This window comes from Somniosus microcephalus, chromosome 23 (genome assembly GCF_052327205.1).
Source record: "Somniosus microcephalus isolate GS21.2 chromosome 23, FLI_Smic_1.0, whole genome shotgun sequence".
NCBI classification, from domain to species: Eukaryota; Metazoa; Chordata; class Chondrichthyes; order Squaliformes; family Somniosidae; genus Somniosus; species Somniosus microcephalus.
Genome location: NC_141009.1, coordinates 6016273 through 6029415, shown reverse-complemented (window position 1 = coordinate 6029415; position 13143 = coordinate 6016273). Strand labels below are relative to the sequence as shown.

At 45.6% G+C, this 13143-nt stretch overlaps 1 protein-coding gene across 1 annotated transcript in view; it reads right to left on the bottom strand.

Annotated features, from left to right (window-relative positions):
• Positions 1-6693: 6693 nt before the first annotated feature.
• The window catches only part of LOC147101592 (bile salt-activated lipase-like), a 29985-nt gene continuing 23535 nt past the window's right edge, over positions 6694-13143 (bottom strand). The window contains exons 9-11 of the mRNA XM_085965131.1: positions 10889-11092; positions 9821-10018; positions 6694-6913 (exon numbers count right to left, since the gene is read on the bottom strand). Coding sequence (XP_085821257.1) covers positions 6694-6913; positions 9821-10018; positions 10889-11092 — 622 coding nt within the window. The remainder of the gene's footprint in view (positions 6914-9820; positions 10019-10888; positions 11093-13143) is intronic.

Sequence of the window (13143 nt, the reverse complement as noted above, 5' to 3'; positions counted from 1 at the left end):
CGTTTCTCTTTCATTAGTATTTTCGGTTGCAAATGTTTTCTTTTTTGAGAACTTCTCACAGTTCAGGGGTTAGGCCAATGTAGGAAACCGTGATTCTGTATCATAGAAATGAACAGCACAGAAGGAGGCCATTCGGCCCATCTTGTCCATGCTGGCTGACAAAGCTATCCAGCCTAATCCCACTTTCCAGCTCTTGGTCCATAGCCCTGTAGGTTATGGCACTTCAAGTGTGTATCCAAGTACTTTTTAAATGTGATGAGGGTTTCTGCCTCTACCACCCTTTCAGGCAGAGAGTTCCAGACCCCCACCACCCTCTGGGTGAAAACATTTCTCCTCAAATCCCCTCTATACTTCTGACCAATTACTTTAAATCTATGCCTCCCTAGTTATTGACCCTTCTGCTAAGGGAAATAGGTCCTTCCTATCCACTGTATCTAGTCCCCTCATAATTTTATGCACTTCAATTAGGTCTCCCCTCAGCCTCCTCTGTTCCAAAGAAAACAACCCCAGCCTATCCAATATTTCCTCACACCTAAAATTCCCCAGCCCAGGCAATATCTTTGCACTAGAGGGGGTGCAGAGGAGATTTACAATCACATCCTTCCTGTAATGTGGTGACCAGAACTGCACGCAGTATTCTAGCTGCGGCCTAATTAGTGTTTTATACAGTTCAAGCATAACCTCCCTGCTCTTCTATTCTATGCCTCCGCTAATAAAGGCAAGTATCCTGTATGCCGCCTTAACCACCTTATCTACCTGGCCTGCTACCTTCAGGGATCTGTGGACATGCACTCCAAGGTCCCTCTAATCTTCTGCACTTCTCAGTGTCCTACCGTTTACAATGTATTCCCTTTACGTGTTAGCCCTCCCCAAATGCATTACCTCACACTTCTCCAGATTGAATTCCATTTGCCACTGTTCTGCCCACCTGACCAGTCCATTGATATCTTCCTGCAGTCTGCAGATTCTTCATTATCAACCACACAGCCAATGCTTGTATCATCTGCAAACTTCTTAATCATACTTCCTCCATTTAAGTCCACATCATTGATATATACCACAAAAAGCAAAGGACCCAGTACTGAGCCCTGCAGAATCCCACTGGAAACAGCCTTCCAGTCACAAAAGCACCCTTTGACCATTACCCTTTGTTTCCTGCCTCAGCCAATTTTGGATCCAGCTTGCCAACTTGCCTTGGATCCCATGGGCTTTTACTTTGGTGACCAGTCTGCCATGCGGTATCTTATCAAAAGCCTTGCTAAAATCCATATAGACTACATCAAATGCATTACCCTCATCGATCCTCCTCAAAAAATTCAAGTTAGTCAGACACGACCTTCCCTTAACAAATCCGTGCTGACTGTCCCTGATTAATCCGTGTCTAAATGAAGATTTATCCTGTCCCTCGGAATTCTTTCCAATAATTTTCCCACCACCGAGGTTAGGCTGACTGGCCTGTAATTACTCGGTTTATCCCTTTTTAAACTTGATACTTGATATAGGTCAGAATTTCTGGGCTGGGGTCACAATTTGCTGTCAAAGGAAAAATAAGGGTGACCGTTATATATAACGGTAAGGAAACACCAAAACTAGACCTGTATGTATTGCAAGATGGAGGACCACCATTACTGGGACGTGAATGGATCCGGAAAATACAACTGGATTGGCATTCCATACAGGCACTGACTGTGGCTGACAAAAAGGATGACGACATCACACCTGGGCGACTGTCAAAGATCCTAACTGACGCGAAAGAAGTGTTCCAGCAAGGACTCGGAACACTAAAAGGCATGACAGCGACGATTAAAATTGAAGAAAACGCAAGCCCAAAAATTTTTAAGGCCAGACCGGTACCTTATGCGATCCGCCCAGCCGTCGAAGCAGAGCTGGAGAGTCTGGAACGTTCAAGTGTACTGTCCAAGGTAGACTGGAGCGAGTGGGCTACACCCATCGTCCCTGTGATGAAAAAGTCGTTGAGCAGCACGCCTGGGGAACCAAGGAAGGTTCGCATCTGTGGGGACTTTAAGGTAACAGTGAACCCGGTCCTTCACACCGTACAATATCCACTTCCGCGGATTGAAGATATTTTCGCCTCGCTATCTGGAGGGAAACGCTTCACTAAGATTGATCTGGCCCAGGCGTATCTGCAAATGGAGGTAGAAGAAGCATCAAAAAAAACCTCACAATCAACACCCATAAAGGTCTCTACCAATACAACCGGCTGGTATTCGGGGTAGCATCAGCTCCGGCTATTTGGCAGAGGGCAATGGAACAAGTCCTGCAAGGGATCCCAGGGACCCAGTGTTATTTGGACGACATCCTGGTCACGGGCGAAAATGACAATGATCACCTTGCCAACCTGGAGCAGGTGCTCGCTAGATTGCAGGAATATGAGCTCCGAGCTAACCGCCCCAAATGCGAGTTTTTTAGAAAACAGATCTCGTATTGTGGCCACGTTATCGATAGAGGGGTTACATAAGTCCCCAGAGAAGATTGAGGCAGTAGTCAAGGCTCCAGCACCGGAAAATGTGTCACAACTGAGGTCGTTCCTCGGGCTGGTAAACTACTACCATAAGTTCTTGCCAAATTTGTCTACAATACTACACCCACTGAACACCCTACTGCAAACTGGGGTGCCATGGAAGTGGAGTGACGAATGTAGACGAGCTTTCCAGAGGAGCAAAACACTAATCACATCGAAAGAGGTATTGGCCCATTACAACCCAGCATTACCAATTCGGTTGGCATATGATGCGTCACCTTACGGCATTGGAGCGGTGCTGTCGCACAAATTCTCGGACGGCTCAGAGAGGCCAATAGCCTTCGCGTCACGATCACTAACCTCAGCCGAGCGTAACTACGCCCAGATTGACAGGGAGGCCCTCAGCCAAGTATGGGGAGTGAAAAACTTCAATCACTATCTGCACGGGCAGAAATTCACCTTGCTGACTGATCACCAGCCTCTTGTCTCCATTTTTAATCCGAAGAAGGGCGTTCCGGTGATGACTGCGCAACGACTACAAAGATGGTCACTTTTTCTAGGGGCGCACCACTGAGATTGAATATAAGGGCACGAAACAGCATGGAAATGCTGATGGGCTATCACGCCTGCCACTGCCTACTGTGGAGGAAGCACCAGCAGTGGATCCTGTCGAAATATTCCATTCGACTATAGTTGAATACCTGCCGGTAACTAACGCTTGTATCGAAAAGGAAACCCGAAATGACCCGACACTGTCTCGGGTATATGATTTGACGGTGAAGGGATGGCCAGCACATGGCGACTCACTGTTGCCAGCATTCTCGACAAGGAGAGAACAGCTGTCAGTGTGCCGGGGGACCTTGATGTGTGGATCCCGAGTGGTAATTCCACCCAAGTTAAGGAATAGAGTGCTCAATGAGCTTCATGAGGGTCATCTGGGAGGGGTAAAAATGAAAAGCCTAGCCAGGGCTTATGTGTGGTGGCCGGTAATCGATAAACAAAACGAGGACCTGACCAAGAGCTGCTCAGGATGCCAGAAAATCCAAAATGCACCACCACAGGCCCCTCTACACCCATGGGAGTGGCCCTCATCTCCATGGCAACGGGTACATATTGATTTTGCTGGTCCATTCATGGACTCAATGTTTTAATAGCCGTGGATGCGCACTCGAAATGGCCTGAGGTCATCAAAATGTCCTCCACCACCACGGAGAAAAGTATTGCAGTCCTACGGACCATTTTTGCCAGGAATGGCTTGCCAGAACAGATTTGCTCCGACAACGGACCACAGTTTGTGTCCGAAGAGTTCCGGAGGTTCTTGAAAAAGAATGGGGTAAGGCATTACACATCCGCCCCGTATCATCCAGCCACAAATGGATTGGCTGAGAGGTTCGTACAAACCTTTAAGAAGGCAATAAAGGCTATGTACAATGACAACATTCCGCTGCAGCACAAGGTGGACAATTTCCTGTTCGCCTACCGGAATGCGACACATGCAGTCACCAACCAGGCCCCAGCCATGATGTTCTTTAACCGAAGGTTAAGATCTCGCCTGGATTTGCTCAGACCAAACATACGAAGACATGTTGAGAGTAAGCAGTTCCAGCACATCCATGAGAAGCCAACAAGGAGCTTCAATGTAGGGCAACCAATCTTGGCCCGCGACTACCGAACAGAAAAATGGCAGCCAGGAACGATATGCACACGGCAGGGCCCACTAATGTACACAGTGGACGTTGGGGAGAGCATCGTGAGATGCCATGCTGACCAGATCCTAGAGTCACAGGAACAAGTCAACCCCATGCCTCGCCCATACGTACCTGGTGATGAACCCGACGTACAGGTCGCATCTACCCCAGAAACAGTAGCATCAGAAGCTGATGAACCAACCAACGACGGGGCCAGAATCGCCTCCGCACCAAGAACAAGACACTCGGGAAAGGCGCTATCCAGAAAGGATCAGGAAGCCTCCCCAAAGACTGAATATATAAATAGACTATTTTCAGCTAATGTTGCATGTTAAAAGTGTTAATTGTAATTAGTTTGATATTTAATTGTTAAATGAGTGTTATGGTACTGTTAATCTAAAAGGGGAGGAATTGTAATGTATATACCTTTTAAGGGGGGGAACTATGTTTTATAGCTCGTGTATACTGCAGTACCGGCAGTGACCACACCTGTATATAACACTGAGTAGTAATCTGTACAGATCAGTTGCAGTGTGAGCCACGTTGAGTAAACACCGTTTGTACCGTTCTCCGCAGTCTGTGTCTTAATATACACGGACGTAACAGGGAGGATGGGCTTTAATGGTATACCCATATTACAAGGCTGCTGTACATTAAAGTGTACCTGAGCAGGTTATATGACAGTGCGGTATTTGACATTCCGCTGTACCTCAAAACATTTTCAACTCAGCGTTTTCGATATTTTCTGAAACACTGGTGGGCCAGGGGAACGTGTCCCAGCATGTCACGGTCTAGATTACCACAACTCACAGTTTATAATTACCCAGAGATTTCCTTATCTAAAAGGCACTTAATGAAAATAGGAGAAAAAAAAATAAAAGTTCTGTAAAATTGCTATAAATTCTAAGTATCCCAGGGCTGTGACTGCCGGATGTTCTAATAGTTTTAATTTTCATGGACCCTCAGGAGGCACATTTAGTTTAACTTCCTGTTCCCATTAATTTGCATATATCCCAAACTGCTGCTGATAACAGATCTCCGTGTTTGATTTAGGAACAGTTTCCAAACCAGCAAGTAAAAAATAGAAACACAAATAGGATGGAATTGCCAGGGTTGATGTACTGTACGCAGCCCCTGATGTTGGACTTTTGAAGTCAGTGACTCCAGGTTTAGGATTCGCAGTTCAGAAAACGTTCAGTAGGGATGTCCTGTCCTTGGGTGTCTCTAGTGTTAAGTATGATGCAAAATTGTGTTTACTAAATGTACTTGCGATAGTTCAGTGAACACTTTCTATCAATATCAGTCCTCAGTACAGCCCTTTGTTTTTTTTTGCACTGATAACTGGACACCTTAGATCAGCGCCTCAGTGAGTAGCACTCTTGCCTCTGAGTCAGAAGGTTGTGGGATCAAATCCCACTCCAGAGACTTGAGCACAAAAATCTAGGCTGACACTCCAGTGCAGTACTGAGGGAGTGCTGCGCTGTTGGAGGTGCCGTCTTTCGGATGCGATGTTAAACCGAGGCGCCATCTGCTCTCAGGTGGACGTAAAAGATCCCATTGCAATATTTATCCCTCAATCAGCATCACTAAAACAGATTATCTGGTCATTATCACATTGCTGTTTGTGGGAGCTTGCTGTGTGCAAATTGACTGCCGTGTTTCCTACGTTACAACAGTGACTATACTTCAAAAGTACCTCATTGACTGTTAAGTGCTTTGGAACATCCTGAGGTCACGAAAGGCACTATACAAATGCAAGTCTTTTTTTCTCCTTGAAACCTCTGCTGTCCTTGAAATGATGGTACTTTTTCTAAATGGAAAGTGCCGAACATGACCCCTTATCCTGAGACCATGCCCCCTGATTCTAGACTCTCCAGCCAGGGGAAACAACCTCTCAGCATCTATCCTGTCAATCCCCTCAGAATCTTCTGTTTCAATTAGATCATCTCTCATTCTGCTAAACTCCAGAGAGTATAGGCTCAATCTCTCCTCATAGAACAACCCTCTCATCAATGTAGTGAACCTTCGTTGCACGGCCTCTAAGGCTTATCCTTGCTTAGCTAAGGAGACCAAAACTGTGCACAGTACTCCAGGTGTGGTCTCACCAAGGCCCTGTACAGTTGTAGCAAGACTTCCTTGTTCTTTTACTCCAATTCCCTTGCAATAAAGGCCAACATGCCATTTGCCTTCCTAATTGCTTGCTGTACCTGAATGCTAACTATGTGTTTCTTGTACTATGACACCTAAATCTCCTACTGGGCACAGCCTCAATGTAATTTCCAGTGGAATCCGGTACCCATCCCTTCATAGTTACCATAAGGCAATCCTTTGTTCAGCGGGGAGGGGAGGGGCTAATGGTACAGATCTTCCATTTAAAAAAAAATTCTTGAGGGAGGGTGCTGGGAAGAAAATAAATTTCTGACTTCACACAACTGCGAGTCCAATTCCATCATGAATGCCCTAGCCAGTCAGGTCAAGTTAAGCATTGACAACAACAGACCTTTTTAAAAAAAATAATGAGGTTTATTTCAGAGTTGCATACTGATTAAACCCACCCGCGGAGGGGTATGGTGTCACTTCTATAGCAGCATACGTCTGGTTCCAGAAGTTGACCGTGTCATAGCGAAGCCTCTGCTTGACAGAGTTCATGTCGATGTCCTTGTTAATTTCCAGATACTGGGTGTACGTTGACGTATAATGGGTCCATGGGGTGGGCACTGTGGATTCACCCCTACTAGGATCACTGAAAGACAGAACAGATTCGGTCATTGCTGGTTACATTCTCTCCGAGCCACTTGTATTTATGCAGCGCCTTACTGCATCTCTTAAATATCCCAAAGCACTTCACATATTACATTGTGCAGTTACTGTTATGTAGGCAAGTGCCGTGGCCATTCTGTGCACAGAAAGATCCCACAACTACTGTTTTTTGGTTGAGGATGGAGGGTTGGCCAGGAGAATTCCCTACTACTCTTTAATTAAAGCCGTAGCATCTTAAAAAAGAGACCCTGTTCCAGTGGTTCAGGTGGTGTTAAATGTTGCATCTGAAGGACAGCAACTCCAACAGTGCAGCACTTCTTCAGTACTGCACTGACGTGTTAGCCTAGATTACGCGCTCAGGTCTTGAAACCACAACCTTCTGACTCCGGCAAAAGTGCTCCCAACTAGGACAAGCTAAACACAAACTAGGAAGGAGGTTCTTCTTGGCCTGCCCCTGCTTAGTTCTCAATGATCAGTGGCTGGGGACTGCCCTCGTTTCTGGGACTGGTGCGTGTACCACAAGACCCCCAAAGGGAGAACGAGGAACAAGAGGAGGCCATTAAGTCCCTCGAGCCTGTTCTGCCATTCTACTAGATCATGGCTGATATGTACCTCAAACCCATTTACCCACCTTTGATCCATGTCCCTTGATAGCATTACCCAACAAAAAATCTATTGATCTCACTCTTGAAAATTTCAATTGATCCCCTTTCTAATACCTCTTCATCAATTTTTATCCTATCAAGTGTCTCCATTACCTCCTCCTTCACTATGTTTATGGCAGCATCCTCTTTCTTGGTGAAGAGAGATGCAAAGTACTTGTTTAGTACCTTAGCCATACCCACTGCCTCCATGCATAGGTCTCCTTTTTGGTCCCTAATTGGCCCCACCCTTCCTCATAACCCTTTTGCTATTTATATGCTTGTAGAAGACTTTTGAATTACCTTTTATGTTGGCTGCCATTCTATTCTCATACCCTCTCTTTGCCCCTCTCATTTTCTTTTTCACTTCTCCTCTGACCTTTCTATATATAGCCTGATTCTCAGATGTATTTGCAACCTGACATCTGTCATACACGCTCTTTTTCTGCTTCATCTTACTCTCTATCTGTTTTGTCATCCAGGGAGCCCTGACTTTAGTTGCCGTACCTTTCCCCCTAGTGGGAATGTACCTGAACTGTACCTGAACTATTTGCTCTTTAAAGGCAGCCCATTGTTCCATTACAGTTTTGCCTGCCAATCTTTGATTCCAGTTTACTCGGGCCAGATCCGTTCTCATCCCACTGAAATTGGCTTTCCCCCAGTTAAACAGTTTTACTCTAGATTGCTCCCTGTCCTTTTCCATAGCTAATCTAAACCTTATGATACTATGATCACTGTTCCCTAAATGTTCATCTACTGACACTTGCTCCACTTGACCTACCTCATTCCCCAGAACCAGATCCAGCAATGCCTCCTCCCTCGTCGGGCCGGAAATATACTGATCAAGAAAGCTCTCCTGAACACACTTCAGAAATTCTTCCCCTTCTCTGCCCTTTACACTAGTATGACCCCAATCTATATTAAGATAGTTGAAGTCCCCCATTGTTACTGCTCTATAATTCTTGTACCTCTGTAATTACCACTACCCTTTGTGTGGAAAAAGTGTTTCCTGATTTCACCCCCTGAATGACCTACCTCTAATTTTAAGATTATGCCCACTTCTTCTGGATTCCCCCACCAGAGGAAATAGTTTCTCTGTATCTACCCTATTGAATCCTTTTTATCATCTTAAACACCTCGATTAGATCATCCCTTAACCTTCTAACCTCAAGGGAATACAAGCCTAGTCTATGCAACCTGTCCTCAATTTAATCCTTTAATCTGTGCTATCATTCTGGTGAATCTGCATTGTATCCTCTCCAAGGCCAATATATCCTTCCTGAGGTGCGGGGCCCAGAACTGAACCCAGTTACTCCAGAAGGGGTCTGACCAAGGCTCTGTACAACTGAAGCATCCCTTCCTCCCCTTTGTATTCCAACCCTCTTGAAATAAAGGCCAACATTCCATTAGCCTTTTTGATAACATTTTGTTACCTATCTACAAGCTTTTAGTGAGTTGTGTACCTGGACACCCAAATCCCTTTGCTCCTCCACAGTACCTAGTCTCTTGCCATTAAGAAAATATTTAGATTGATTTTTATTGGATCTATAGTGGATGACCTCTCACTTCCCTACATTGATCTCCATCTGCCATAGTTTTGCCCACTCACTTAATCCTTTGTAACAATAAGGGATAGGCAATAAATGCATCATCATCCACATCATGAGAATTTTAAAAAATCAAATTGTTTTAGTGTAAGTGTAAATGATGGCAACTATAGGTCACCCATGTGAACAAAAGTCAGTCCAACCCAAGAGGAAATAACCAAAAACACCTGGGCCTGTCTATTTAGAAATACCAACTGTTGCATCAGCTCATGCTGATTTAATTCAGCTGTGGCTCAATGGGTAGCACGCTCGCCTCGGAGTCAGGTCATGGGTTCAAGTCCCACTCCCAGTGCAGTACTGAGGGAGTGCGGCACTGTCTTTCGGATGAGATGTTAAACCGAGGCCACAATGCCCTTTGGGGTGGACGTAAAAGATCCTGCGGCACTATTTTGAAGAAAAGCAGGGGAATTCACACTGGTGTCCTGGGCCAATATTTACCCCTTAACCAACATCACAAAAAAACAGATGATCTGGTAATCACATTGCTGTTTGTGGGAGCTTGCTGTGTGCAAATTGGCTGCCGAGTTTCCTACATTACAACAGTGACTACACTTCAAAAAGTACTCTAAACTGCTTTGGCACGTCCTGAGATCACGAAAGGCACTATAGAAATGCAAGTTCTTTTTTATTCTGTTTCCTTACCCAGTGTGGGCAAAGTTGGTCCAGTAGGCGATCATATGTCTCGAGACATCTCTGTCTCTTGGTCGGTATCCGAGCGGAGTGACAAATGGTTTTCCAAAGACGTACTGGAGATCATCCATGTGATCAGCCCCCAACCATTTGGGAAAAATAGGAGCCCGGGAGGGGTAGGAAAACAGGTAGCTGAACGTCTGTGCTCCCCTGGGAGAGAAGGAGTGAGGAAAGGAAGGAAGGAGAAGAAATTACAAAAGGAGGAAATGTAAGCACAGATGAAAAAATATGGAGGGAAAATTTCAAGTTAAAAATGTTGTTAAACACAGGTTTTAAAAATGCAATATTACATAGAATTTACAGCACAGAAACAGGCCATTCAGCCCAACTGGTCTATGCCGGTGTTTATGCTCCACACGAACCTCCTCCCACCTTACTTCATCTCACCCTATCCTTCTATTGCTCTCTCCCTCATGCACTTATCTAGCTTCCCCTGGACGAGCAGCTGCTGTAAGGGCTGCAAGTTCTCACCACTCTCATCCCCGAATTCCTGACATCAGCTATGGGGAGGTGCCCAGCGACAGCCAGACAGTTCCACGGGGAAGAAGGAAAAGATCAAAGAAAGAGACCCCCCCCCCCCCCCCGCCCGGCTGTGTTTGCACCATGTTCAGCGCAGGACTGCCAAGAGACTGGGAGCAAAGGCAGCCTGTCCATCCAACTGTGAACAGTACAGGGAGACTCAGGTGGGAAAAGAGTAGAGAACCTTTTTTAAAAAAAAGAAAACATTTAAGAAAATAACAATATAGTTTTTAAACAAAATACTTCTGTAGTCTTACAGTGGAAGTATGTGGATATGATATTGATCCAAGAGCGGGCTGATGAACCATACTCATGACTCAGTAGCCTGTGTTATTGGACCAGAGTGTTGGGTAGATATCGTGCCCAGTGGTTGGTTGGGTCCATCCTCCCCTCCCTCACATAGTGGTACAGTCTGATAGTTCCCACCTCTTCCAACACCTCACCACTTGCTTGGACACACAAGATGTGACCACAGCTGGAAATGTCTGGCAGGTAACTTACTGAGCATGTTGATAATGAAGATCCAGTGCCAGTTGGGTGGGGACCAAGAAGAGGATGTCCGTCTCCAGCTCCACCACTGTCTTTTTAATGGTCTCTTGACTTGGATTAGAAGGCCAGTCCCTGGTGTAGTACGCATAAGTAATGTTGGTACCTTGTCCTCTCGTGTCTACAGTCAGACCTCTAATGAGGTTATACAGGTCGCTCCTGTAGATGTCAACATAACATAAGAACATAAGAAATATGAGCAGGAGTAGGCCATACGGCCCCATGAGCCTGCTCCGCCATTCAGTTAGATCATGGCTGATCTTCGTCCTCAACTCCACTTTCCCACCCGATCCCCATATCCCTTGATTCCCCTAGAATCCAAAAATCTATATCTCAGCCGTCAATATACTCAATGATTCAGCATCCGCAGCCCTTTGGGGTAGAGAACTCCAAAGATTCACAACCCTCTGAGTGAAGAAATTCCTCCTCATAGAAGATAGGAGCAGGAGTAGGCCATTCGGCCCTTCGAGCCTGCTCCGCCATTCAATGAGATCATGGCTGATCATCCAAGTTCAGTACCCTGTCCCTGCCTTCTCCCCATATCCCTTGATCCCTTTAGCCTTAAGAAATATATCCAACTCTTTCTTGAATATATTTAATGAACTGGCCTCCACCGCCCTCTGGCAGAGAATTCCACAGGTTCACCACTCTCTGGGTGAAGAAATTCCTCCTCATTTCAGTCCTAAATGGCTTACCCCTTATCCTTAGACTATGATCCCTGGTTCTGGATTCCCCGGCCATCAGAAACATCCTTCCTGCATCTAGTCTGTCCAGGCCTGACAGAAATTTATAGGTTTCGATGAGATCCCCTCTCAATCTCCTAAACTCCAGCGAGTATAAGCCCAATCGACACAATCTCTCCTCATACGTCATTCCTGCCATCCCGGGTATCAGCCTGGTGAATCTTCGCTGCACTCCTTCCATGGCAAGAACGTCCTTCCTCAGGTAAGGCGACCAAAACTGCACACAGTACTCAAGGTGCGGTCTCACCAAGGCCCTGTACAACTGTAGCAAGACATCCTTGTTCCTGTACTCGAACCCTCTTGCTACGAAGGCCAACATACCATTTGCCGCCTTAACCGCCTGCTGCACCTGCATGCTTACTTTCAGCGACTGGTGCACAAGAACACCCAGGTCTCTTTGCACTTCCCCTTCTCCCAATCTATTGCCATTCAAATAATAATCTGCCTTCCTGTTTTTGCCACCAAAGTGGATAACCTCACATTTATCCACATTATAGTGCATTTGCCATTTTTCTGCCTAATCACCCAACCTGTCCAAATCGTACTGGAGTTTCACGACATCCTCTTCACAGCTTACCCTCCCACCCAGCTTTGTGTCGTCTGCAAATTTGGAGATATTACATCCAATTCCCTCGTCCAGATCATTAATATATATTGTGAACAGCTGGGGTCCTAGGACCGATCCTTGCAGTACCCCACTAGTCACTGCCTGCCTCTCGGAAAACGACCCGTTTATTCCAACTCTGCTTTCTGTCCGCCAACCAGCTCTCTATCCAAGTCAATACCTTGCCCCCAATCCCATGTGCCTTAATTTTGCACGCTAATCTCTTATGTGGGACCTTATCAAAAGCCTTCTGAAAGTCCAAATACACCACATCCACTGGTTCTCCCTTATCTATTTTACATCCTCAAAAAATTCCAGTAGATTAGTCAAGCATGATTTACCTTTTGTAAATCCATGTTGACTTTGTCCGATCCTGTCACTGCTTTCCAAGTGCTCTGCTATTACATCTTTTATAATAGACTCGAGCATTTTCCCCACTACCGATGTCAGGCTTACATGTCTATAATTCCCCGCTTTTTCTCTACCACCTTTTTTGAATAGTGGGGTAACATTAGCTACCCTCCAATCCATGGGTACTGTTCCAGAGTCTATCGAGTTCTGGAAGATGACCAGCAATGCATCTACTATCTCTAGGGCCATTTCCTTATGTACCCTGGGATGTAGACCATCAGGCCCTGGGGATTTATCGGCCTTCAGTCCCATCAATTTTCCTAACACCATTTCCCTACAAATACTGATTTCATTCAGTTCCTCCCTCTCATTAGACCCTATGTTTCCCGACATCTCTGGGAGGTTATTTGTGTTCTCCTTTGTGAAGACAGAAGTGAAGTATGTATTTAATTGGTCTGCCATGTCTTTGTTCCCCATTATAAATTCCCCTGATTCTGACTGCAAGGGACCTA